This window comes from Patella vulgata, chromosome 1, assembly GCF_932274485.2.
Source record: "Patella vulgata chromosome 1, xgPatVulg1.2, whole genome shotgun sequence".
Classification (NCBI taxonomy): domain Eukaryota; kingdom Metazoa; phylum Mollusca; class Gastropoda; family Patellidae; genus Patella; species Patella vulgata.
Genome location: NC_065879.2, coordinates 70,399,181 through 70,425,001, shown reverse-complemented (window position 1 = coordinate 70,425,001; position 25,821 = coordinate 70,399,181). Strand labels below are relative to the sequence as shown.

The 25,821-nt window shown below is 37.5% G+C and overlaps 1 protein-coding gene across 8 annotated transcripts in view; it reads left to right on the top strand.

Moving 5' to 3' along the window:
- Window positions 1-25,821, top strand: part of LOC126827504 (cadherin-related hmr-1-like) — a 92,929-nt gene that overhangs the window by 1,789 nt on the left and 65,319 nt on the right. For 3 of the 8 annotated variants that reach the window (XM_056099872.1, XM_056099879.1, XM_056099864.1), the window contains exon 1: window positions 24,690-24,840. In XM_056099872.1, coding sequence (XP_055955847.1) covers window positions 24,802-24,840 — 39 coding nt within the window. In that variant the 5' untranslated portion in view covers window positions 24,690-24,801. Of the gene's footprint in view, window positions 1-228; window positions 266-1,591; window positions 1,724-1,964; window positions 2,085-3,070; window positions 3,251-6,275; window positions 6,805-8,728; window positions 8,917-10,037; window positions 10,277-12,524; window positions 12,740-15,413; window positions 15,676-15,865; window positions 15,957-16,716; window positions 18,400-24,689; window positions 24,841-25,821 lie in introns of those variants that run through there. The other 5 variants (XM_050557055.2, XM_050557062.2, XR_008787707.1 and 2 more) reach the window with 5 other exon arrangements.

The following is a 25,821-nucleotide window of genomic DNA, read 5'->3' as shown; positions in this document are numbered from 1 at the left end:
ATTATAGTAGATGAATAGCATTGAACGGTTGACACTTTTATTCTAGGAACGATCAACAGCTCTCAATTATCGATTCTGGTCTAAAAGGCACAGCCATAAAGTCATTCGATTCATGTCCATACTTTGCTGTGTACCATGTACACTTTATACAACCCCTCCTTCATAAAGCATCATACTTCTGCGCAGTTTTGATTTATTTATCCCTGTTATAAATCAAAAATAACAGTAATTCCAAATTTCCCGCCACGATTTCAAGACGCAAGAAGTAAGTTATACTACAAGCATTATATGTTGTTTGTGTTCCTTTAAAGGTGACACTTTTTCGAATACAAAAGGCACAATCACCTGTGATATCGACAAATAGACCCTTATGGCTTTAACATTGCACCGGCTAGTGCAAAAGAGTTAAAAAGACTCTTTTCATTTAAAGCTCACTGTGAACTTTGGAACCTATGAGAAATTAAATTTACTTAAACGAAAAGCCTGATTAATATCTATATTTCATAGTTAAATTTAAATTTATACTTTAGATGTATTTTAGTAAATGAATAGCATTGAACGGTTGCCACTATTCTAGGAACGATCAACCGCTCTCGATAATCGATTCTGGTCCAAACGGCACAGCCTTAAGTCATTAGACGCATGCCTATCCTTTGCTGTGTACCATGTACACTTTATACCACCCGTTTTCATTAAGCATCATACTGTTGCAGTTTTGATTTGTTTATCCGTGTTATAAATCAAAAATAAAACGACGACATTTTATAATGGGTCTACAATTCACCCCAATAACCAAAGAGTCGCTTTCAGTCAAAAATGTTATTTCATTTTCTCTAATCGCACATAACCTTTGGCGTGTCAATTGACCCTCAGTTAAACTTTTAATACTATATTAATAATCCATGTAAACAGTATTAATTTCACCTCAAATGTATCTACTCCATACGTACCTATATTACTGAAGATGCAGTGGTCTAGTAGATAAACGCGTGCGCGTGAAACTCATGTCAGTTGAGTAGCGTGGTTTCGATGCTCTGCCTGTATGCGACCACACTGATTAGAAGTGAATATTCGCCAGGCCGCTACAATCACCGAAAGGGATGACTTCGGTGCGGATTATTTTTCTCACAATATTAACTTTTCTCCCCCTGCAAATTAAATTCTAGAGCATTTAGAAAAATAAATAAAGCTTTTTGAAGTATATCCGGATAAAAAAATAAATCCCATTTTGTGTATATAATGAGTAAAATACACCATTCTGGTCGGACAAGTATGGTATGTAAACAATGAACGCGCTATCGAGCCAATGATCATGTGAACATATAAAGGCAAGTAATCTTATACAGATTGTGAAACCGATTGGTACGTGACATGGAGTAGAGTCGCCTCCCCAACCTCGTGGGTTTTCTCCGGGTCCTCCAGTTTCCTCTCACTGCTAAAGACCCCTACGCGCAATTGCAATATTGAAATAAAATTGTACAATGATGTTAGTCCTGACCCCCCCCCCCCCCCCGAATGGAATAATGGTCTATTCCAAGTATATTATTGTAGATACATTATTATACCAATCAACTTTTTATTTCTATTTTAGTACGTCACACTATTACAACATTCACCCAAACTAATGGTGCTGTTCTTGATTTGAAACCACTTGACCCAGAGAGTGACACACTAACATTTACCATTACAGAACGACCAGATAATGGATTCTTCTCTATCGACGGTAGGCTTTATGTGTTATTTCAAATAATAGCTGTAGGTTTGTTTTTGTCGATCCCTTTTTTCTAACAGAATGTGTAAAGAATATTAAACAAAATCAAAACCTTTCAACCAGAATAATTATCATTCGATTTAGTTGATACCTTGGTATATGGTTCATGTACTATTATATTATACTAAAATGCTACTTTGTAAACTTTAAATTTGAATGACCAAGCACTAGAAACATCTGTTTTCATGTTTAGGCAACGGTGTGATAAAAGCCAAGAAAAATATGAATACATTTTGTGAACCCGAGGAAGTAAATGTTACTATGTCAGATCCTTACAATCCAGCAGTTACAAGAACTATAACAATGGATCCAGGTTAGTCTAGAATTTAGCTCATTTCAATGCGATAATTTCATATTTTCTAAGAAAGTCAGAGCATAATTATTTCTATATCCGTTGCTCTTCAGGGTGTCAAATCAATTTTATATAATCAAAGGAATTATTACAACACTTGGAAATTGGCCACCATGATCCTATCAAGGGTCAACTTGTTTATTTTCAAAAAGAAAATGCTATATTTGCCAATTTCGCAACTGGCACTTGTGAATTATAGGATTAATAGGATTATTCTTTAACAAGGTAGGACCGTGCATAAGATAACATGCATTTTAAGGCTTTATTTTAATACATATGACTTTAAAGAAAATGCAATTATCGCTATAATTCGAAATATTTAATAGTGTCGCGAGCTAATCCCACATTCAATGAAAGAGCATAGCTGGCTTTCAAAACAATCTGATTAAAACACAGATCCTATTTCGTTTCGTTTATTTATAGTTCAAAATTTCGTTTTACTTTTCTTTACTTAACTAGGATCTGGTAGATCTGTTATATAACCCACGGTCTAGATGATGTGAAGGATTAGCAAATGAAACGGTCTGCTACGGCGAGTTTTTGGCGTGAGGTACACGGAACTGTGGGCAACAAGCAACCAAAAACATCAACGCTGATTGGTTAATCAAATGTTTCACGTCATAGGGTAAAAAGCCGCTCGTATGATCTCTGACGCAACCTTCTATTACAACCGGTCAGATCTTCATGTAGTAGAGGTAGACTGGATAACCCGCTCTAATACGTCAGAATTGCATAATATAGAATTGAAGTCAGAATAGCGCAGTGACGTAGGAATCAGCCTGACGTCATTTAGAGCAGGTTGTCCAGTCTAGTAGTACTAGTAGAGGCTATCGAAAGTATAAAAATAACGAAACGAAATATAGATCTGTATTTTAATTAGATTGCTTTCAAAATTTCATATTTGTTATAAGACATCACAATATTTATATGGTTTAAAATTTCTGTAGGTTCTAATGTGAAACGCGTGCTTACCGACTGGAATAGAAGTATAGTATTACCAGAGAACAGTCCTGTAACAATACCAATAGCAGATGGTCTAACAGGGGGTAGATGTGTCGTGACTACAGACCCAGCTAGATATCTAGAACGTCTAGATACTACCACATATTGTCCAAGTGGTTCTCAGTGTAAGTCTCGATTACAAAATTATATATAACTTTGCTTTATAAAAAAAGAGAGAACTCTTGCCGAAACGTTGCCAGAAATGAACTTCTAAGTAACTTGTATTCCATATAATTGTGTCGTGTTACCATGGACCGTGTATAGATGGACAGGCAACGCCCGCGAAGCCTTTAGAATTATGTGCCTCTGCAAAAATAGACCTGACAATCGTGACTAAAATAAAATTACTTCCCCACGAGCAATTACCAGTATTAAGTTTAAAAGCAACGAAACATAAATCAATTCATAATATTTGTATTAATCTTGCAACCCATACATAGATAGACTACTAACTGATGATTGGGGTGTAAATGTATCAACACATCGTCTTTGTTTACTTCGGACGCGCCCATGTGAATCCGAAAAAAAACCATGTCGAGTTTTCGTTAAAACCAAACCTACTAAAACACTCTTTTAATTATTACTTCTGCACGATTAATCATCAAACCTGAATGTTCAACTGCTGCATTTGGATATTTCAAAGTTTTTAACTGGAGAAATTCGTCACTACCGGATAGGAATACTTATCGGGTTGAAACATTACCGTGTAACTATAAGAATACCGTAAATTCTAAGGAGGAGTTCGAGAAATTATTATGTATAAAATCCCGCAATGTCAAAAATCACATTGCTGGATTTGCCGTTGACATTGAGATCTTGTCGTGTCTCGCGGGAGTGGCAGAGAATCCAACCAACGGGACTCGTTGCCTGTCCATCTATATACGGTCCATAGTGTTACTAAATGCTGCTTAAACAATATTATATAAACTTGTGTGGTAAAGTATTGATATGGCACACATTGTCATTCTTATGCTATTCAGTAATACGCTCTTTTGAATATATCACCGTAACACCATAAATTTCCTGAAAATCAAACCAAAACTGCCGGACAAAATTGCCACCGCTTGTCCGCGAAAGGTGTAAAAATATGGTAAATCTAGGTTGTGGACCCTGTAGAGGTCACAATTTTAATCCGATTTTGATGAAACTCGAAATGCATGTTTATAACCCAAAGATCTTGGTTCCTTTCGATATATGCGTATATCAAATTGTAACTTCATGAATAATGGCCCTTGATTGTAGGAAAAATCATTTTTTTTTAGCTTGTTCTCTATCCATCTCTCGAAAATGTGAGCGTATCCTGCCTGGCAGCCGCTGGTTAATATAAATTTTATATTTATTGTATTTTAAGATCTTGATTGTACGCAAAAGATCATCTATCTAGTCTTCTTATAGTTGGTGTATATATATACACAATTAATATAATTGTATTACAGACAAAGAAAGGTAACAACCGTCGTTATAAAAATGAAAACTAAAGACACAAAATATAAAATTAATAATCGAATTATTTCGGCTTATGGTCAATAGAATGCAGCAAAGACAATACAACATTATCATTTATTTTATTTAGTAAAGATCTCCGGGGTCAAAATCAAGCAAACAGAAAACGTTATTTTCATCTTCCTATATTTTTGATATATCAGTTTGAGATTTATATGAAAAGAGGACCTACGCTATTCCACTTGTGGGGCCCCTCTCAACCAGAGGAAGATGGAAGTGTGTTTTAGACACAATAAATTTGAGCAAATCCGAGGATGATGACATACATGTATGCCAGTGTCCAAAATATTATACCACACCTTGGCCGAAGGAACCCTAGATTTTGAGACCCTTGGATTCATCCTGCTAAGCCTATATGTAAATCCGACACTGCCTCGTGTGTTAATGAAAGCCCGATGACAGTCCAATCCATCTGTAATTTTTAATGATATATCTAAGGATGATATTAGTTTGTGTGACTCGGGCATATAGCTTGTAATGCTGTGTCTTACGATCAGTGACAGATACATGCTGCGTCCATCAGCCGGAAGGCCCTTGTATTGTGATTGCATTCTTCTTCGCTTTCAATATAAATGAACCTTGAAAGAAGCATATGTCGTGACTTACAGTTACACGCTGAATCTTAGTAACAGATATATGCTGAAACATTTAGTAACAGAAACATGTCGCATCTTACTTTAGTAAAGTATACGCTTTGTGCCTTACAGTCAATACATGTCGTGTTTTACTTTTAGTAACAGATACAGATAACACATCTTACAAAAAACAAAACAATCGAGTTAATAACAGTAATGTAATAAACTGTTGGTCTTATGGTCAGGATGAGATACATGTCGCGACTTCGTTCATTAAAGAAATCTGCCCTGTGTTACAGTCAACGCAAGACAAATGCCCTGACTTACAGTCAGTAACAGATTCAAATACACGGGGTGTCTTACATTCAGTAACGTATACATGCCGCGTCTTACAGTCAGTAACATAACTGGTGTCTTTCAGTAATAGATACGCGGGGTGTCTTTCAGTAACAGATACACGGGGTGGCTTACATTCAGTAGCAGGTAAACATTGTGTCGTACAGTAACAGATACACATCCGTAACAGATACATAGGGTGTCTTAAAGAAGATCAGTAAAAAATCATATTTTGCGTCTGAAAATCAGCAACAGATACACAAGGTGTTTATCAATAGATACACACAGTCTCTTACAATCAGTAACCGATAAACATGTTGTCTTACAGTAATGGATACACAAGTCGTCGTAAATCAGTAATAGATATATGTTCTGGGTATTAGATGCCTTGTTTTACTGCCGGTAACCGATACATGGTGTGTATATATTACTGTTTGTAAGACACCATGTATAGCTCTCGGTGGTGTATTGTAAGGTACACGTTGTGTCTTACGGTTAGTAATAGATACATGACATGTATAACTAACTGTTGTTAGCAGATACACGTGGTGTATTGAACGTGATAAGAGTTACACGTTGCTTCGTACGATCGGTGATAGATACATTACATGTACAACTTGTGGTAGCAGATACTCGTGATGTATTGTATGCGATAAGAGTTACACATTGTGTCGTGCGGTTTTAAACGATATAAAATCAAATGGGGCCTAACGTCTTACATTTCTACTCTTTCCAGGCTAATTATGATGAGCATACACCATACAGTATGCGGTGAAGGAAATTTGGCCAGGATAGCTGCCTAGGACCTGCTCTTATTTTGGATTTCAAATGACAAATACGTCAATGTGTACACGATACCCTTTTTCGTACCATATGGACGGCTAGACGCTGCTCACCCCACCTCGTCCTGCACACCTGGCACAAGGGGAAACCATACCACAAAATCCCGAGGAACTTTCTTGGCCAACACCGGGGTCGAACCCGAATCTAAGTGTTAGCGACAAAGTGTCATAGAACCTTACACCGACCAGACCCGTAATTAGGTTGAACCTTTTCATGTGAGATATATCTATGAATTACTCTATAGACAAATTTTCCTTCATAATACATTACTCGTTTCTATTGAGTTTTTTAGCAGACGTAACAAGTAACAACAACATGATAATTTCAATTTTATTGCCAACCTTTTCACAATATTTGAAAGAACTATCCCACACGGTGTATTAATCTATTTTAGGTTTATATTCCAATTCAATAAAACATATGCCTTGGCTTTATTCATTAGTTACAATTTCTTACGTTGTTCATTTATTTTAAATACTTTTACACATTGAACAACACACGTAGGCCTAACTGTATTTTTCAAATACATGTATTAGAATAGCTTATACCCCGTTAGACCAAGCTGGCGTCCATACTGCGGTGACCAGAAAATGCACAAGGTCGCCGGCAAACGTGAAACAACGCGAGAAAATGTCCTAAAAAATTACAAAAGTCGCGTTGTCACAGCTTTCTAAGTCGGATCGCAGAACCTTGGCGTTTGTTTTGATCATGCTCAAAACAAACGCTGTGACTCGGCGATCATTGGCGACCATGGCGACCACAGCACGATATCTGACGCTTCCACCACGCTTTTACCACGCTTATGGCGATATTGACGTGCTTTAAGGCCATTTTCCGTCGCCGTAGCAGCCTAATATTGTAGTTCTATGGTCTGACGGCGTCAGTTAGTGCTGTGAAAACTTGTGTGTGCGATTGTGCATGTGTGGGTGTGTGTGTATGGGTATGGGTGGGGGTCTCTGTGTATCGCCTACAAGCCACAATTCTTAACGGGCCTTCTTTAAAACTTTGTATACTTATTCCTTATACACCAAAGATGATATTTTTTGATTTTGGTGCATGTCACACCCAATTGTTATATTTGTCGCCTACAAACTGCAATTCTAAACGGATCGTCTTGAGAATTTGCATATTTATTCTTTGTATCTTGATGATTTCGGTGCATGCCAGACACCAGGGGCAGGGCCACGTCCAATTTTTATATGTGTCTGTATATATGAGTCTTCTCGAAACTGTTCAAACTTATTTCATAAACCCTAAGGATGACCTGTCGGTGTGTGTGTCTGTGTATCGCCTACAGGCCGCATGATTGACGCATCGTCTTGCATATTACTTTTAGTGCATGTCCAACCCCCAGGGGCAGAGCCACGTCCATTTTATTTTCTCTATCTTAATGGACCACCTTAAAAAATGTTCATACTTATTCCTTATACCCTAAGGATGAACTCTACTATTTGTTGGTGTATGTTTGACCCCTCAGGGACAGAGCCACGGCATTGTTTGTGTGTGTGTGTTTGCGATATAGTGTAGGTGGGGGGGGGGGGGTCGTCTTAGAACTTGGCATAATATGAACAACGACCATTTTTGTGTTTATCTATACAGCCGCAAGTCTGAAGGGATCATCTTGGAACTTTACATATTACTTATAGCCTAAGGACGCCGACTATTAATATTGCTTCATATCCCGACCCCCAGGGGCAGAACCACTCCCAATTTTTGTGTTTAGCCCCTGAAGGTCACAATTCTGAATAGATTATCTTGGAAATTTATTTCATATACCGGAAGGGCGGCAATTATTGATTTTGGTGGATTGTCTGTAAATACTCTCCAGGTTGCAATTATTAACCGATCCATCACAGGGTTGTATATTGTTCCATATCCACCTCCCAGGGACAGAGCCACGCCCAATTTTAATATTTATCGTCTACCGACTGCAATTATGACTGGATCATCTTGGAACTTTGCAAATTTAATTTTTTATACCGTAAGGACAGCAACTGTGCTTGCCCAGATCCACAGGGGTGGTGCAACACCCACTGTTCTGTTAATAATTAGTAAATGTGGCAAAACAAACCCAACGCCTAGCCTTCTTTGCCTCTTGTCATGAAACAATGGTTGCAGCCATTTCATATTTCATTCTCTTCTTTTTAAAAAGTATCATATCAATCAAAGCAGGAATGTGAGTGTATATTGCAGCGATATAGCGATGCTCGTGTTTTCAAGATTATTACCATCTAGTAGTACAAGATGCGTTCTTTCTTGCCAAGCTTACTACCATGCTACTGCTACTCGATAAGTTCCCTTTTCAAGCTTATTATCATCTAGATACATGCACTTTCTTTTTTCCAGCCAGGATAGTTACGAGAACAGGTGAAACATTTGATTTTGAGAATGACCGACCTGTTAATATATCCTTAATTTTTGATAATGGCAACTGTCCTTCTGAACCTATATGGATATACGTCGAATGGACTGATGTCCCAGACAAACCAGTGTTAAAATTAGACAAAAAGCAATATATTACAGACGAAGGATGGGTAGGCAAATAAGATCTCTTTATCCAAGGCCATGAACTCGTATATTGTAGTCACCCCTGTGGCCGTCGTCCACAAGACTCTGTGAAAGCTAAGGTCTTGTTGTTTACGTTTCTGATCTTTTATGTTCATGACATAAGAAATCCTATTGATTTTCATCGATTCGCGATAATTATTTTCAGAGTAATTAACCTAGATCTTTTTTACGGGCGTGCCAGAGACCAATGTTATTTTTCAATTAACTTTAAATTTATATGCTATATTCAGTACCGAATTTCGGATCTATGGGGCGATGTCCACTTATTTGTTTTAGGGTGGGGGGGGCACATTTTGGGCTGAGTACAAGATCAAAAGTTCCACTGGATAACCCAGAGATTATAATTGAGATTTGAAAATATGATGGTCATTCTCTAAGCTCTCATTCGGTCCACAATCGGGAGCCCACTTTAATTCATGGCTGTCGCATTCGATAGGGTCCTTTTTACAACAAAAAATGGCTGTGTGTGTATTTTTGACTTTGGCTGAAACTCCGCTCGTAGACATATATTATGTTTATAGTGCCACTAGTTCATCCGGAAATGTACGATTAATCTACACTAGTGGCTGTCTTTAAAAAAGGACTGATTGTGATTCCCACCTTGATTGAAGTTTGAAACAAAAGAAAATGTTCAATATACCTACTTTATTTAACTTGTGTTGCTTTCACACAATATACCCCAGAATGAATGAGAGAGAGAGAGAGAGAGAGAGAGAGGGGGAGGGAGGAGTCATTTCGGGACTAACATATGGTTCAATTTTATTTCAATAATTCGCTTGTGCGTAGATGTCTTTAGCAGTGGAAGGAAACCGGAGGACCCGGAGAAAACCCACGAGGCTGGACAGACGACCTAATCCTTGTCACGTACAACCGGGGAAATCGAAACCACGCCAGTTGACTCAATGACAGGCCTTATTATACAGCGCGCACGCTCTAAAACCATTAAGCCTCATTTAATCCATTCTATTTGATAGTTTGTTTAAGGAAAGTTGGAAATTATAATAAACATGTCAATATATACTTAATATACAGCCTTTGTAATTTTGCGAGCTATACTAAAACATTTTCCATGTTATGTCTTTTGAAGGTCGAAGTTCAGCCGGAATATAAGATAAAAGACGATGATTCTAATGAGAAACATACCTACTCGTTTGTTGATAATTTTTACGACGACTTCCAGATTGACCCAGCTAGAGGAAAGATATTCACCCCAGAATACTTTAATTTTGTATGTATTCCAGATAAAGATGAGTTTGATTTCGAGGTACGAGTTACAGACAAGGACGGGAACACGTCAAATGTTGTTCCAGTCACCATCAAACTAAAGTAAGCGTCCATGTATATTTTTTATTTAATCATTGAGAGGCATTTTTATAGCAATTGATTTATGATATAATACTAGAACACTTATTATGGATACAGTCGCATGGTTTATTATAATGCCTATACAGATCATTAATTAGCGACATTGTTGATTGTGAAATCTTGTTGAAACGTTGCAGTATAATAAACCAAGTGGTTGTATCCATTCTCTCTACCCCCATCGCGGCCATCTTGAAATTGTGACGCCATATCAAAACTTGGAGCCAGTCAAAGAACAAGCATGAAAAAGTCAATCGCAGGGCTGGTTGAGAAAATGCGGGGCCCAATTTGGAAGGCCTGAAGTTACAGGATATGAATACATTGCAAGGTATGCATACACAACTTTAACTAGACATAATATATTCATTCATATTTAAGGTCAACTATGCTTTACTTCACAATTAGTAATTGATTAATAATACACCACCTGACAGCCCTGCTGCCAGATTGCCTGGAAATTTTTTAATTTGGTGAACTGCGAGGCCCCTTTCTAGCCCTGGTCAATAGTACTTCTATTTACAGAGCCTCGGGCTTTTTATTGAAGAACATGGCCCAAAAAGCTATAAGGAAAACAAGATGAATATTACCAAATTTATGCAATCAGTTCCTGGTTCAATCAATTCAACTCCGTCTAGAACAACTCAGTGAGTTTCGTCTAGTTGTGATCATGATCGACTGATTCCGGTCTCAAGAAACCTCACCACAAGAGAAGAGAATGATGAACAAACTAGGTCATTTCGGGGCTAACATATGGTTTACTTTTATTTCAATAATTCGTTTGCCGGTAAGGGTATTTAGCAGCGGGAGGAAACCGGTGCACCCGGAGAAAACCTAAGAATTTGGACAGAAGACCCCACACCTTGTCACGTTTAAGCGGGGAATCAAATCCACGCCACTTGACTTAATCCTCCCAGAGTCCACAAGAAGAGAAAAGAGAAGGGAACGTGTAATCATAGAAGTTATTTTAAGCAAGCTTGTCTAAAAATGACCGAAGTAAAGTATTGAGAACACGTTAAACTCCGTTCCATCCTTTGGTGTAATATTGAAATGTGTTGAAAACAAGAATATACACTGTAAAAAATATCCATTTTTTATGTGGCCGAATTCCGTAATTTAACACCTTTTTTCTGTTAATCGATGGATTTTTTGGAGAAATTGTGTTAATAGTGTGAATTATTTCTTCAAATTACGTGTTTTATGTATTTCTGTGGAATATTCAGTATTAAACAGGAAATTTCCGTGAAATTTAGGGATAAAATGTTTTATTCCCTTCTATAATGGACTTAATTCTGTTATTTTACGTAATAGACGGTGGAATGACAAGGAAGTTCCGTGAAATTTAGGGACAAAATGTTTTATTCCGTTCTGTAATGGACTTAATTCTGTTATTTTACGGGATAAACGGTGCAACGATAAGTAATAGTATACATATATAATCACTCCTAATAATCATCATGTTATAGTATTCATTTCAATTTATTAACCATAATATGAAGAATCATATTTTGTAACGTTTGGTATATTAATTGACGTGTATATCTAATTTCCATTATTTATAAGATCTATAATGTTTATTGTTATTCATCATACGTTAATCAGATTGTAAGTATTTTCATAAATATGTAAAAATATGTTGTAATCCTGCGTGTGTTAAGGTTGTAATATCTGGTAATCAAGCACGCTTAAATCCGGATAGTACATCCGGTTGGCCAGTGTAAGTCGGTTTGTCTCTATGGCAGGGTCTACATACCTGCGAATTGATAATACCGCAAACTTACATCTGAAAGCATCCAACCACTGACGAGTAGCGGTTTGTGATACCTTGCTCTCGATTCTTACATTAGCGAAAAGAGGTTACGTTTAAAGATTATCTGCGATATCACTTTGGTGGAAGCGGACGTTAAATAAAGCTATTTAACGCACGCGTATAAAGTCAATGGTTAATTCAATGAAATTTTTATCACCTATATGGTCAGGAAACAAAATTTACCAGGATTTTTTTTTTCTGTATTTGAAAATGGAATTTATGTTAATTGAGGGAATTTCTGTAAATTACAGGAAAAACAAATACGGATAAAATTTTCCTGGTAATTTTTGTTTCCGGAATTTTTTACGTTTTTTCACGGAAATTTTTGTTACAGTGTACCTACGTACTTTAAAATACCTGTATACCTGTATAAAGAATAGCATGTCCCTTTGATTCTTTTTCTAGTGATATAAATGACCAGAGACCTTATCATGAACCATTTTCAAGAACGTACACCTTCACAGATTGCGCACAACCTATCAGACTTGCTACTTTGCGCTCTGTAGATGACGACTGTAGAAAGGACACAAATGGCCAAACAGAATTTATTCCTTCCAAAACTAGCAGTTTAACATTGAACGCGCAAGGCGAACTTGATCTTGTTCAAGCTCCTGTGGCAGGTAGGTATAGTCTCTACCATACGGACCCTCCTGGGACCGGTTGCTCCAAACTAAGTTATGTTAACGATCCGTTAAACTCTAACAGGTCGTTGCTAACGCGTCGTTTATTAACGGCCCGTTAAATTTCTGTTGCCGGAAAGTCAATTTCATTATCCGTTAGGTAACGGATTGATTAAAGTTAACCCAAGAGATGACTGGTTGGTCATTAGCTGACTTTTAAATTTTTGAATTCAATGTACATGTATAACAACTTCATAGAAGTTAGTATTAACAAGAAACTGAAGACAATGGGACAACTGTGCAGTCTGTTCACAAAACTGGATTAAAGACAAAAAGATAACTGTAGAATTTAATACAGAAAACACTATAAAGAAACTATATGGAATACTTTATTTTTTCCTTTAGAAATTTTAGCATAAATCTGTAAGAAAAATTATGGGATTTGCACTACAGAAACTGTAGAATATTTGGGGCCATTATTTCCTACAGGTCCCCCGAATTCTGTAGAATACTATAGAATTTCTTCATATAAAAATTGAATAATCCCCCATTTCCCAACGCTCTAGAATGTTGTATAGAATATTACACTGGTAATCTATGACTTTTTGTTTTGCTATGGGTATACGTCGACTGACAGCCGACTAATGCCATCGTTAAACAGACAACGGAGCCCCAAAACTCCGTTAAATATGACAAGTTAACGACATGTTAAATATAACGGGGGTTCCAGCAACAGACTTTATCTCCATTAAAGATGACGATCCGTTTTTTTCCTTGTTAACGAGTCGTTAAAAGTTAGCAGAGCTTTGAACAACCGACCCCAGGACAATCGAAACGCACACATTTTATGAACCGATGAACAAGAATTATACGTTAATCACCCACTGCAGCATACCCCGCACATATTAAAAATTAATACACAGTTGTACACAAATTAGGTTTAACGAAAGTAAACAGCTGAAACAAGCCATTTTGATTGAGGCGCAGTCATGTCAGGCGTGTATATGCTTGATAACGACTTGTGAAACCTTGTTGAAACGTCGCAGTGAAATAAACCATAGTAATTGTTATCCATAAAAGTGTGTTTTTGAGTTTTGAAATCATTTGGAAGGGGGCCCCAAGAGGCATCGGCCAGAAGAAAGAAAACAGACATCAACGATTCCATATTGGGTGGGATGGCAGCGGGAAGGTGATATCAGAAATGTTTCCATAACCCGAAACCCGAAATATTTTTTCTGTCTGACAGGTTGCGGTCTTGGTAATTGTCCAATATTTCCGTATGGCCCCCGTTTCTCAATCAACCAGCTCGCTTGACAAGAATCGCGAACCGATATCATTGGGCCGGGACTGGCAGTGGCTGGCAGTGGGACCCCCATCCGACTGGCCCCCTCTCTACGATATTTTTCTATGCTTAGAACTATGTATATAACTTCCCATCCGAGATATACTCCAAAAATCACCATTTCAAATCGTAATTTCAAAACATTTCTCGGATGGAGCATGCCCCGAGGCCCAGGGACAGTGCCACACCCACTTTTTTTGTTAATATTATGTATGTAAATAAAATGAAATAAAATGACTTAGTTTGTGTCGAGTAGACGTTAAATCCCATTCGCTCTGTGAATGATCGAGATTTGGTCCATTTGTCGCGGCTTCTTGGCTCCGCCTTTGCACCTCGTTGATTTGAATGCAAGAAGGGGCGAAACGGTACTTATCGGCCACCATATAAAATCCTATTTCATTTCATTCCGTGTATGGGGCGGATACAGGCATCCATTATATTGTCTTTGTGTTGTTCAATCTTAACACTCTATCAGTTTGTTTTCTAGGGGTAGGTGTCCGACGGGTTTAATGCGTGCACTTTTAAATCACAAGGTCCGTTATCTATAATATGCATGCCATGGATTCGAACCTATACTTGTAAGTGAGAAGGAGTGGGGTCGCCACTTTTTCTGAATTTATATAGTGTGGAGGGAATGTTCAACCCCTTTGTTAATTATAGACAAATAAATTATCCACCCCACCACCGAGTAATAGTCTTACATTTTGAAACCTCATCCAATCGATTTATTGAATTAAGAATATGCAGTATGTCCCGAAATAACATCGCGTGGAGTGGCTTGATAATCACGACAATAAAGGTCTGTTTTGATTTTGACGTGAAGACAGTGTTCAGTCACATTGCCCACAAAAGTTAGTTGTGACGTCCCTGGTTTCACAGGGTACAATTGATAAATCTGTCTTGGCTTACAACTCAAACGCTAAACGTGTGAGCTCAAAATATTAAGCTATTCGGAAGTGATCGCTTGATTTGCTTAACGGGGTTTTCGTATCATCAAAGGAACTCCATTGTTCAATTGAATGAGTGACTTGATAATCGGTACCATTATTTATCACTATGATTTTGGCAGTTAATGCTCCAGGTAACACAGAGTTCCAGATGGCTGTAAAGGACCCGAATAAGGTTTCCAGGAGTCTTCCACATAAAACTGATCAGTTTGAATCACTAAAACGTATCCTAGCCGGCTGTTTTATGTCTTGAATGACTTCAAAGTTCCAATTGCAAAAGAAAACGATAAGATTGAATCTGCTTCCCAGAACTCGTAATAGTTTATTAGACAAGGATCTACATTCTAGATCACCTTTTAATTAACTAAGTATGATTATCTTGCAGGTCAAACAGAGGTTTTAACTGTTCAGTCGACCGATAGAGGAGAGCCGCCATTAGTAAGCGTGACGGAAACCATAACTCTTTTTGGAATTTATTGTCCAACAACAGCAACGGGCGCAACAGCAACGGAATCTGTAACCAGTCGTTTTGACAATACGTGGAATATTGTAGGTCCGATTCTTTGTGTCCTTCTTGGCCTAGCATTACTTGGGCTGCTGGGATATCTATTGTACAGATTTTGCGGATCATGTTGCAGCAAAAATCGGTAAGTTCATGTAAAGTTGATTTCAAGTAATTGCTCAATTATATGTCTTGCACAGATGGCTGCGCTCCCATTCTAGGTTTTGCGTCATTATGGATGCTAAACTAAGCTTTTATATATGTTTTCACTCCAGGAAGCAAGCAATCATTATGTATTGTGTACACTTATATGAATGATTTACTTGTTATTATAGTCCTCTGAAATCTAATCATATCAAACCCAGTAAGATGAATGGTTACATTGGTGGACCAGGAGCCAACAAAGGCGGAGAATATGATATTTAGGTAGACGATCTACAGTCTTTTTGTATATAGGCCCACAGCCAACCATAACTCTAATACAAACTTATATTTCATATAGCTCAAAATTTGTAAATAAATCCCGCTGTAAATAAAACTTACATTTCACTCTGCTTTATTTTAACAATTAATTTTATAGTCATACACCAGCTTCAAATCTATACATATCTCGACTATCCATTAAGATAAGTGTATGTCACATATTTAATTTAAAGGATTTAATCACAGAATCTAAGTCTATAAATGATCGCATGTTTCATTTAACCAGAGCCCGTCACATATTTATTAATACTTTGTTTCGGTTTAATAAATCCTACAATCCTACGAATCATATTTTTGGTTCATTTCCATTTCCGGCATAACTGTTAACAATTTATTTACTGTTTTTAATAGTTGACGCCAATTATTATAATACTGTTATTGGCCATGTCTTGACCAGTAATATCCAATTAAAAAACCATCAAAGATCTGTATTTGAGCAATATGAAGATGTGTGTGATGTACTAAACTGTAAATAGTTATAATAGTCTACGAAAGCAAACATAGCAACCATTTTTAAACGGTCTTTATCTTGATTTGAAACTTCCAGAAAGGTAAATGGGCCAATACGTCGCATTTAGCGCTGTGTTACATACCTAATCCCACTTGTATATTAGTGGATAACCTGTGAAATCTTAATCTGCTCTTCAGATTTGCACTTATCTAATAGACATCATTTTTAAATTGTATCTTGTTTTATTTTCAGATTTTATGGATAAAGATTTAGAGACCACACACAGTAGAAAGTCGTTACCAGCAACTATGGATAAAACTTAGATGTTACTTAGTACCAACATGTTTTACAAACAATTATAATAAGTTTACAGACCTAAAAATAAACTATTCTGTCTACTGTAGATTGTAGATGTGTATAGCTCAGTTAAGATATTTAAGACGGTGTCAAATAGATATACATCCTATATATTTCTTATTACTAAAAGACGAATGACTGCTTTAAGTTTAAAAAATATCCCCAATAACTGTGATATACTCGCGTAGGCATAAAATTACAGAGGTAGAAACGTCATTACGTATCCAGTTTCATGTGATACAATTCATATGGTTTCCACGTTTTTATGAGTTATCCAATACAGAACAATATTATCAGCTATAAAATGTGTAGAATCCGTCCATTAGCAGTAGGATATTAAACCCCATCTCTTTTTAAAATTTGTATACACGATAATTATATTATATTTGGGGGGGGGGGGATGGCCGAATGGTTAGCACGTTCGCGCTGCGCTGTATCACACGGTCTGTCATTGAGTTAACTGGCGTGGTTTCGATTCCCCGGTTGTACGTGACAAGGAGTAGGGTCGCCTGTCCAACCTCGTGGGTTTTCTCCGAGTCCTCCGGTTTCCTCCCACTGCTAAAGACCCCTACGCGCAAGCGAGTTATTGAAATAAAATTGAAACATATGTTAGTTCCGAATGACCTAGTTTGTGTCGAGTGGACGTTAAACCCCATTTCTCTCTCTATATATATTATATTGTACCATACCATAATATTTTGAAAGGTTCTATCTACTAGTATCTTGGGGTTTTTTTATAGAAAGACCAATCTTCAACCCGTGTATTCAAAATAATAATATGTCTTAAATAAAAGTAACTAAGTCAACTATTTAATAAAGATCTTTTAATTAGAAGTCCAAAAATACCCCCCCCCCCATCCCCGCCTTTCCAGAGAATGTTTTGATGGTCCGGTAGTTGAATTCAAATTCCTGAATTTACGCCTGTATCATCTAGTTGATATAATCTTGTCTGAATAAATATTCAGATAACTTGAAACCATGTTTGTCCATTAAAAGAGTTTGTCCATTATTAATGTCTGTCCATTAATAGAGTTTGTCCATTATTAATGTTGTCTATTAATATTGTTTGTCCGTTATTAATGTTTGTCCATTAATAGCGTTAGTCGATTATTAATGTTAGTTCATTATTAGTGTTTGGGCGTTTCTGATGACACCAATGTTAAAATAGGACTCTAACAGATTGAAAAACGTATAACCCATAGCCAACAAATAATTATATTCGATCGGTGTATGTTGGAAAACCCCCCATTAAACTTGGGTTGCTCGTGTTCAGATTGGACAGAGATATAAATGAATGGCAGTCTGCCTCTATTGTAATTTTATTTTTATCTTGTAGATATGTCAAAGGGTGCAAGTTATATAAATAGTCTGACAGTTGCTCCAATTAACCGAAGATCCGATACACAAACGATTCGACAAACGAAAACAAATATTTTGAACAAACCACAAATTGTTATATACAAGTTATTTTAGACAGAAACGCCTGGCGGCGGTATATTATATTCAAAAATGTATCTGTAGATGAACATTCGTATTGCACATATTACATAAAACGGAATTTTGTTATCTTTCAGTTTATAGCTGGGCCTTTGAACTACTAGAACTACTATAATATGTATAATTTTCGCTGTCTACCACCTAATGCAGCATGGCTTCCCGATCGTGGATTTCATGACGCTGGTTTATTCAGTGTTATGTTTTCTACGGTCATGTGTACAGTACTAGAGAGGAGAATGTTGCCCAGTCAGTGGTGTTTCCACATTGAATTCCAATTATCAAAGGTTGTTTTATCGTTATAGGGGGCGATCCCACTGTCTGCGGTAAAACAAATCCCCCATAGCACAAGACACGGTCCATAGGCGTAAGGGGCAAATCTCAATTGGGAGGGGTGGGGGAACTGGGGCTTTTTGCTCGATAGATTAGCACAAAAATTGTACCACATGGAAATCGCACAGCAATGTACCGTACATCTTCAGGTATTACAAAAACACTCTGACAGATACCTGTAATACCTGAAGATGTACGGTACACTGCTGTACGATTTTCATTTGGTACACTTTTGAGCTAATCTAGCCTAGTTGGGGGTCATGGCATTTAGGTCGTGGAATACCACACCCACCACCAGAAACCCGACATACTTATATTCTGATGATACCAGATATACCTACATTGATACCATATAGGAGAAGATTGGTACACTTTCCAGCTAGTTTGACCCCCTGGGCTCCTGGTCTATTCTGGTGGTTCCAGTCACTTTTACAATGCCTCAGTTTACATTGAATTATTTCGAAAAATCTGTCACCGAAGTAAAATGTGTCCTTAGAAGGAGATGAATATTTTGATTTGATGTTTGGCTTAAAATGTGATCTGGACTCACCCAAATAACTATTCTATTAAAAACAAAGTGGCTTGATTTTAACATAGAGGTGGGTAGAAGTGAGACTTCTACACAGTAGAAAACCCTGCTATGCTCTATACTGATCCCTGGGTTAAGAGACCTACGGTTTCGTGGGTCGCCATTAGCTAACTGAGCAGTCGATCTTTATTTCAAGCCCATCTCACATCCATATATACTCTTTCCGTGTGTCCCTTATCCATCAAAAAATTCACGGTTGCCATGCAAGATATGCCCACAATTTAAAAGAAATGGGTGGGGAAGATGTAAAACCAATAGAGTTTATCCTCTCATTCAAGATCTTTTCATCCTTAAATATTTAAGTTTCATCAGAATTGGACAACAATGGTAGCCCCCCCCCCCCGTCAAAATCCATACATAGTTCAAATTTTGCGTGAAAAGCAGGGGCTATAGCTCAGGAATGCAAGGTCTAATGCTACCAAATTTGAACTCATCCGAGAAAAGGCAGGGTTAGATGTGTAAAAAAATGAAATTCGAACTGCTGGATGGTCTACAACCTGGTAATTATGGTCAGATCTAAATATTAAAGCCCCCGGCAGATTTCGTCAAGGCCGCGAGATGTAAACAGGTTAAGGGCACGTGATTGTTGCCGAGGATTGTGGGTTAGGTAAGGGCTAGATCTTGGGTTAAGGTTGGCAATAGCCATGTTTAGATCTCGTGAACTTGGCGAAATCTGCAAGTGGTCTTAATATTTAGATCTAATGTGGGTATTACATGCTTTTAGGGTAGCGGCCATTTTATCGGGCAGTTCGGTCCGATTTTCAGGAAATGTGAACTCAACCGTAATTATTGTGTAATGGTGATATATTCGAACGCCTTTTAATTCGGATAAAAATTGTAACTTCTAGAGGGACCACAAGCTGAAACGCGATTTTTCGTACAATCCAAGAATATTACAATCAGATATGCACGAATATGGAAAGGAACCAAACATACATTTCAAGTTTCATCAAAAGTAGATGAAAATTGTGACCTCTAGAGTGTCCTTAAGCTAAAAACATGATCCATGAAGTTACGGTCTGATACATGCCAGTTTCGAAAGGAACCGAGTGTCCGAGATCTTTGTAAGATAGATCTATATTTCAAGTTTCGTCAATATCGGATAACCAGCGGCTGCCAGGCAGGATACGCCCACATTTTCGAGAGATGAATAGAGAACAAGCTAACAAGAAAGTGATTTTTCCTACTATCAAGGGCCATTATTCAGGAAATTACAATTCAATATGCGCGAATATCGAAAGGAACCGAGATCTTTGGGTTATAAACTTACATTTCAAGTTTCAACAAAATCGGATAAAAATTGTGACCTCTATAGTGTCCACGTCCTTGATATACCATATTTTTACGCTATTTGAGAATGAACGGCGGCCATTTTGTCTGTCAATTTTGGGCCGATTTTCACAAAATTCGAACTCAGTCGTCCTTAGGGTGTAACGGTGATATAATAATACGTTTTTTTTTAAATCGGATAAAAATTATGACCTCTATAGGGTCCACAAGCTAAGAACGCGATTTTGCGTACAATCAGGGGCCATAATTCAGGGAGTTACGGTCCGATATGGCGATATGCGCGAATATCGAAAGTAACCGAGATCTTTGGGTTATAAACTTACATTTCAAGTTTCAACAAAATCGGATAAAAATTGTGACCTCCATAGGGTCCACAACCTTGATATACCATATTTTTACGCTATTTGAGAACAAACGGCGGCCATTTTGTCTGTGAATTTTGAGCCGATTGTCACGAAATTCGACCTCAGCTGTCCTTCGGGTGTAACGGTGATATAATAATAGGGTTTTTTTAAATCGGATAAAAATAATGACCTCTATAGGGTCCACAAGCTAAAAACGCGATTTTTCGTACAATCAGGGGCCATAATTCAGGAAATTACTGTCCGATGTGCGCGAATATCGAAAGGAACCGAGATCTTTGGGTTATAAACTTACATTTCAAGTTTCAACAAAATCGGATAAAAATTGTGACCTCTATAGTGTCCACGTCCTTGATATACCATATTTTTACGCTATTTGAGAACGAACGGCGGCCATTTTGTCTGTCAATTTTGGGCCGATTTTCACGAAATTCGAACTCAGTCGTCTTTAGGGTGTAACGGTGATATAATAATACGTTTTTTTTTAAATCGGATAAAAATTATGACCTCTATAGGGTCCACAAGCTAAGAACGCGATTTTGCGTACAATCAGGGGCCATAATTCAGGGAGTTACGGTCCGATATGGCGATATGCGCGAATATCGAAAGGAACCGAGATCTTTGGGTTATAAACTTACATTTCAAGTTTCAACAAAATCGGATAAAAATTGTGACCTCCATAGGGTCCACAACCTTGATATACCATATTTTTACGCTATTTGAGAACAAACGGCGGCCATTTTGTCTGTGAATTTTGAGCCGATTGTCACGAAATTCGACCTCAGCTGTCCTTCGGGTGTAACGGTGATATAATAATAGGTTTTTTTTAAATCGGATAAAAATAATGACCTCTATAGGGTCCACAAGCTAAAAACGCGATTTTTCGTACAATCAGGGGCCTTAATTAAGGAAGTTACGGTACGATGCGCGAATATCGAAAGGAACTGAGATCTTTGGGTTATAAACTTACATTTCAAATTTCAACAAAATCGGATACAAATTGTGACCTCTATAGGGTCCACAACCTTGATATACCATATTTTTACGCTATTTGAGAACGAACGGCGGCCATTTTGTCTGTCAATTTTGGGCCGATGTTCACGAAATTCGAACTCAGCCATCCTTAGGGTGTAACGGTGATATAATAATACGGTTCTTTAAATCGGATAAAAATTATGACCTCTATAGGGTCCACAAGCTAAAAACGTGATTTTTCGAACAATCAGGGGCCATAATTCAGGAGGTTACGGTCCGATATGCGCGAATATCGAAAGAAACCGAGATCTTTAGGTTATAAACCTACATGTCAAGTGTCAACAAAATCGGATAAAAATTGTGAGCTCTATAGGGTCAACAAGCTAAAAACGTGACTATTCGTACAAACAGGGGCCATAATCCATGAAGTTTCGATCCGATACATGCCAATATCGAAAGAAGCCGGGATCTTTTGGAGATAAACCTATATTTCAAGTTTCGTCAAAATCGGATAAGAATTGTGACCTGTAGAGTGTCCACAAACAAATTGTGGAAGGACGGACAGGGGCGACGGCATAATACGTCCACATGAAAATATGGGCGTATAAAAAGTGTGTCCTGATATAATTGAACGGTTTTTAAAATCAAATGAAAACTGTTACTTCTACAGGGTCTACAAACTAAAATGTGATTGTTCGTACAATTAGGGGCCATAATCCAGGAAGTGACAGTCCTATATGCGCCAATATCCAGTGGAACCGAGATCTTTCGGTAATAAAGATACATGTACATTGTAAGTTTCATCAAAATCGGATAAAAATTGTGACCTCTACGGGGAAATTTTTGACGGGGAGGGGGGGGGGGGGGGTGGCGGTGGTGGTTGGTGCCCAGAAAATGTAGTTAGGTTCTTAGTATGTTACATAATAATAATAAATTCGCTGTTAAATTGGACACATTCAAGAACACAATATTTTTTTATACAACTTTTACAAAGTACAATTGTGTGCCCAAATTTTCCCAGCCCCCCCCCCCCACCAGCTTGTACGCCTATGTCTAGACCCTAAGAGCTTCCGGGGCCTAGGCGGCCCCTGCACCCTCGCCTAAGGACCTAGGGTGGTAGCACCCCCCCCCCCCCCCAACTCTCCCAATCAAGAAATGCTTTCGCCTGCCCTGTTGACAGTTTTCTTTACGTCGCCTACTAAAACTTTTACTGAATTATGCTATAGATCTATGTAGGCTAACCAGGATAGATTTAATACAATGGTTGGTATACAAGTAATAATAAAAAACACGCTATTGTGTCAACATAACTAAAAGGAAAGACATTTAGAATTTTACGACACAATAACCAAATCTTCACAATAAACATACATTAAAGAGAGGCTCAGCCATTCGATTTCAAAGACCGACAAAATAAAAACAATAAGGCACAAAAGCTAGATTTTTCACATGTAACATAATGTAGAGGCTGTTTTTATTATGTAAATAAGCAAACCTTAGTATTTCTATTTAAAAAAATCCCCGATAAAGAATACACTGGCACAGAAAAGAGAGAGAGAGAGAGAGAGAGAGAGAGAGAGAGATGGGGTTTAACGTCCACTCGACACAAACTAGGTCATTTCGGGGCTAACATATGGTTTTTAATTTTATTTCAATAATTCGCTTGCGCATAGGGGTCTTTAGCAGTGGAGGGAAACCGGAGGACCCGGAGAAAACCCACGAGGTTGGATAGGCAACCCTACTGCTTGTCACGTACAACCGGGGATTCGAAACCACGTCAGTCGACTCAATCACAGACTTTATGATACAGCGCGCGCACGCTAACCATTCAGCCATCCAACCCCCAGCACAGAAAAGATAGCGCTGGATTTAGATAAATAAAGGCCCAAGGCTATTCCACTTATGAGCCCCTCCCAATCTCCGCCCCAAGACTAACCAGAGATGACAGTGTTTTAAACAATTTGGCAGCACCGATGGTGACGACGGGTGTTTTTAAAAGACTACATTGCGTTTAAGGAAGGCTTATGACACTGTCAAAAATATTATACACCTTATACACCTCTATAGATGTCTTTTGGCTCTATTTCCGTCGTCCAATCCTATAGGTAAACCCGACACTGATTATATAGCGACAAATGTGATATTATAACGATAGGAAATCGCATCTTTTGTTCGAATTGATTTATTAGAATAATTTGGGTGGAGGGGGGCAGAATTTATAAAATAAAGGTACCTTTAATAATGTAAAGTCTTACTTACACTCTCTGTATATATTTAACCTCTGTTCTGGCATGTTGGGTCATTGATTTAAATTAATCAGCACGTCACGTCAACAGATTATTCTCAGACTTCTATTGCCTGCTTAACTAAATTGCATAGCACACGAGACGATTTTAGAATCCCTTCATAAAACGTTTCGCACGTTCGAATAAGATTAATCTGAAGACAAGCACATACCATTGATTAATCATCGGCAATTTTCCATAGAAATGTAAGCCAAAGCATATGTTTTGGACTATGTTCATGTTATGATGCCCATGTTCATGAGTGAGGCGAATTGTTTTGTTTGATAGGTCGATCAACGGCGACACAAAGTCGGTTATAATCTTTGGTGTGTGCAGGCCTTAAGATCTTGGCCCTTTCAATGCTACAATATGATAAACGTGTTTCATTCAAACAACAGAATGTCCATTTAGCAATTGTTTAAATTTTATGCAAAATAAGGGTATTGACTGGCAGTGTAACAATAAAATATGCGTATATTCTTTTTATATATTTATATAATACCATACTTTGTCGCAACCCAATATAATAGAACGATTCGTTTCATATTAAACAGTTATTCAACGTTTTAACAGGAAGCTTTGTACTAGATTGACAAATATGTGACAGGATTACGTGTTTAAATTTAACAGAATTGGATTAAAAACACAGAAAATGTTCAAAGATTTTCTTGTTAGTTTTATGTTCCTCTTGGTAAGTAATGTATCCATTCAAGATAACCATTTTTTACTTGTTTACACATTACAAACAGGAAACTCTTAGCTGGGTTCATTTTTTTTTTTTTTTTTTTGTCAATTTATATTTGTAAATGTATTCTCCAAAAACTCATTCATTACAAAGCGGCCATTGTGGACTCAGGAAATTCTCGAACCTCCCCAACCGGCCTGCAACATTAGCACTCACCAATAGCTTTCGATTTGAAATCGGACATGTTCGAATTTGATTGCATACAAAATTTGAGACATAATTAATCTGCCAAGAAATATCCACGTCTGTTTTAACTGTCAGTTATTAGTCGTGAGAGATACCTTTGTCTAATCGAAGTGTGCATAGTGTTTTGATATTTTGGGGAATTTGCTCAGTGATAGTGATAATACATCTTTAACCCGGGTCTTAAGTCTAGTCACAAAGACATAATCAATATTAAACATATACATTATGCAAGAGCTATATCTGCCTATTGCAGGTCTTCATTTAAGCCTGAAATGTTATATAAACTATTAATTAGACATTATTAACAAAGCAAAACCATAATCAGCTGTCGACGGCATAGGATACTCGACATTTTAACTAGATTAGAATGGTTCGGCATTTAATTCAAAAATGGGAAAACGAGGCTAAGTCTCGAATATACCAGTGCCCTGGTTAACACTATGCACACATCTTGTCAAAACTACAAATAGTGATAACTTGGCTCAGAATGAAGTAATTTGAATGAAATTTTCAATATTTTCACAGAATGGTCAACTCTTTATCTAAATGTTACATAATGTATCTTTAATTTTTAAAGCTGGTGTATACTATGTATGGCATGTTTTATTATAAACTGTGCCAGTGGGTATTTTAAAAAAAATAATTAAATGGAATGAAATGAAATGAAATGCGCTTTAACGACCTACTGTTCTTCTCCGACTGTGCGAATGAGGACGGGCATAGGCCATACAGTGTGCTATG